The sequence below is a fragment of the Plectropomus leopardus genome, unplaced genomic scaffold, assembly GCF_008729295.1.
Source record: "Plectropomus leopardus isolate mb unplaced genomic scaffold, YSFRI_Pleo_2.0 unplaced_scaffold12450, whole genome shotgun sequence".
NCBI lineage: Eukaryota > Metazoa > Chordata > Actinopteri > Perciformes > Serranidae > Plectropomus > Plectropomus leopardus.
The window spans coordinates 1-3376 of record NW_024613227.1 but is presented as its reverse complement, the minus strand read 5'-3'; the positions used below and the strand labels follow the sequence as shown (position 1 = coordinate 3376).

General features: G+C 43.4%; 1 protein-coding gene across 1 annotated transcript; it reads right to left on the bottom strand.

Annotated features, from left to right (window-relative positions):
* Positions 1-22: 22 nt before the first annotated feature.
* Positions 23-3370, bottom strand: LOC121963776 (F-box only protein 40-like; the record flags this gene model as incomplete). Its single annotated transcript, XM_042514025.1, has 2 exons — positions 23-329; positions 2786-3370. Coding segments are annotated over 2 exons (768 nt in total), but the record flags the coding sequence as incomplete, so codon positions are not given.
* Positions 3371-3376: the final 6 nt, after the last annotated feature.

Genomic DNA, 3376 nt, shown 5'->3' with positions numbered 1-3376 from the left:
CGTCTGCAGCCTTCAGCATACAAGCAGTTCTGAATTACCTTTTGTTTCTAGCTGTATATGCAGAGGATACATGTCATGCCTGAGTGATTCTAAACACGGCATCACTTGTATTGCGGTCCGCCCACTGAGCTCTGGGACCATGAGCATTATCTTTTATGCTTTACTTCTCCGTGTCTGTCTCCGACCTCTCCCAGGCAGGCTAAAGCCACAGGGTCAGTGTGCTCCTCTCTCTGGTAGAAGGAGCAGGTTTTCAAGTGATCTGACATGGAAGGATTGTTGCTGAAGCTCCATCTGTCCACAGATGAAAAGAGAGAGCTGAACTCCCAAACCTGTGAAACACAGAGACAGAGGTGAAGTAGGTGTAGGAGGCTGCTGTCAGGAAATCTATCAACTGTACTGCACCAATGACCATGAGGATACATGTATTTTCAATATCTGTGGAATCTAGATTGAAGAGTATTTTTACCACATGTCAGGATGTTATTTCCGTATCCATCCATTACAAACATATACAAATGATGCCCTTCATTGGGGAGCAAATACCCAGCTGTCGCCCACTCGGTCTTATCAACATCTTGTTTCCATGAATGATCACATCTGACTTGTTATGGTAGCGCTGTGTTTACTGGCAGCGAGCCCTCAGGCCATTCCACATCACTGATATCATCGGCACACTCTTTGTCACCTGATCACTGCAGTTCAAAGAGAGTTGAGGTAAAAATAGACACTTGTGCATTTATTCTTTATTTATCTTTTATTACCTCCAGCAGAGCAGAGAGGTTGTTTGTTTGTCCGCAGGATATCTGGAAAAAGTCATGAACAGATTTTAAAAATAAATGGTGGAAAGTTATCCACACAGCCAAAGAACAACTGATTGGTATAGCATAATTGACTTAATAATTAGCCTAAATGATGTGCATGAGCCATCAAATGACATTTTTGTTTGTTTGTTTATTGTTTAATATTTGCTGTATTGTTTCCTATTTCTTCCCTGGGGACCAAATTCATTAACTCCCGGTTAGGATTCCTTTAGTGCTCATTGTTCGGGAGGTTTTTACCAGGAAAAAAATGATCTGCAGAAGTCTCTTTTTCTGAAAACAAATGGACTTGGTGATTTAAGCTGGTAAAAACACTGAAAAAATCAGTTTCACATTAAAAAAATGTGTGCTCTCATGATGAAGGGGGTTGCTAACTACAGTGGCTGATACTGCAAGTGTTCATTCATTTATTTATTCATTAGCAGTGACGGCTTATCTTCTCAAGGGTCGTGGGGGGCCGGAGCCTATCCCAGCTGATATTGGGAGAAACTTAGCCAGACTATTGCAGGGCTGACACAAAAAGACAAACAACCATTCCTGCCCACATTCACACCCATAACCAATTTTGAGTCACTGATTAACCTGACTTGCGTATCTTTGGACTGTGGGATGAGGGCGGATAATTTGTAGAAAACCTATGCTGACACTGGGAGAACATGCAAACTCCACATATAAGGGCCCCTCCCCCAAGGTCCAAACCACATCAACAACAAACAAAGGAGTGTGCGAAATATAGACATGACGTACAGATTAAGCAGCGATATTTGACGAGTCAGGATAAGAACATGTTGGGAAGGCCTTATCTAGAGCTAGTATTTGGTTTTTCCATTCTGGGCTACTGTACAAACACAGCAGTGCAACATGGTGATCTTGATGGACGATCACCCACTCCCTATTTAGATATAAACGGCTCATTCTAAGATAACAAAAACTCAGCAATTTTTTTCAAGTGATTAAACACTATAGAAAACTTTTATACAAAATCCTTTTTTTACCAGTATATCCCTCCAAATCCTACACACTGGTCCTTGAAGGAATCCTGCACACTTGTCAGCGCTTTATTGAAAGATAGCAGCAACATAATGAATTTAATGGTCTTAACTCAGTGTTCATGAGTCTGAATCACTTAGAATTTCATCCTCATACAGTATACAGTGCTCATAATTCCCAACAGGATTTAGATAATCTCCAGAAATCAAGGCAGCTGGGGGCGCACACAAGGCTCAGACCACCAGCCTGCTGGGCGTCCCTGTGGCCTGGCAGCCTAAGCCGTGGGGTCTAAGATCTAGCTTAGTGGTCTGATGTAAACACAGCATCCCTGGTTTGAATCCCCCTGACTGCTCCAGAATCTCTTTGCTGTCAACTATCAAATAAATGAAAAATACAGTATGGAAGCTACCACCAGGTTAAAACTGGTTGTCAATAGATATATTATTGTGCATCCTATAGAGCTTCGATTTTTTGCTGTAGAATGAAATCAGCTTTTTGCAAAACTAAATGATAGTTTTGCTGCCTTTTTACCAGACTATTGCTCAGACACCAGAAAAAAAATCTCTCCCTGAACACTCCCTCCTGGTGCCTGACCCCACATGCAGCTGGAATATGATAAGGAAGGACACAGAAAAATGTCTCCACGTCTCCAGTGGCTACTTCAGTGGGAACCCATTAACTGTTGCCAACACGGCTGTGATTCCGTTTGTAATATTGTTAGAGAGAAGCACGGTGAGTCTGGAGAGTGTTTACAATGCAGCAGCTGTCAGGCTGTATGAATGACTGAAATTTTCTGATGACAGTAAACAGAATGGGGCCAGATACGAGAAGGGAACTGATTTAGAAGTTTGGCCTTGTGTTTACTTTCCCTTACAAGGTTTAGATCATATATGAGATGTAATGGCAGCACTCAATCAGTATATTAAATACATAAAATACATTTAATGAAAGAAACAAGGCTATTTAATGATACTTGCTTTCTTTCGACATTTCCAGGAACTTCCCCCATGGGAATATGTCTTTTTCTCCCACTTGAGGGACACCATCCCTCTCTCCTGCAGCAATGTGGCACACACCTCCCTCATCAGATGGGAGACTCGGGACAGCTGAGATAATGTAAAACTGTCAAGGTAAGCAGCAATGTGCTGAAGGATCTCCAGGGGCAGGCTGCTCAGGGGATCCACATTATGTGCACCGTTTCTCTGAGGGCTGAAGGTTTTCCCGCCTTCACAGAGGAATGGAGGGATGTCTGGCTGGAGGACAAAGGCGCTGACATCTTGACAGAACTTGATTGTAGCTCGGTGACCTGCTGGGTGAAACCTCGTCTGGGTGAAAGCACAGCCAAGGTATGCTAAGGGGCAGCGTTGTTGGAACCAACCACTCAGAGAGGCCTGGATGTCAGAGTGCACGTTCCTGAAATGAGAGCGGTATTCGTCGCGGCGGAAGAAGTGGCCACACATGTAGCTGAAGGCCGAGCTTGTTTTGTTGTGTCTTCTGGTGACGGATTCGGCTTCGACTTGTACATAAAGACCATGATGTTTGTCTGCAATGACATCCGCAAGCGATGC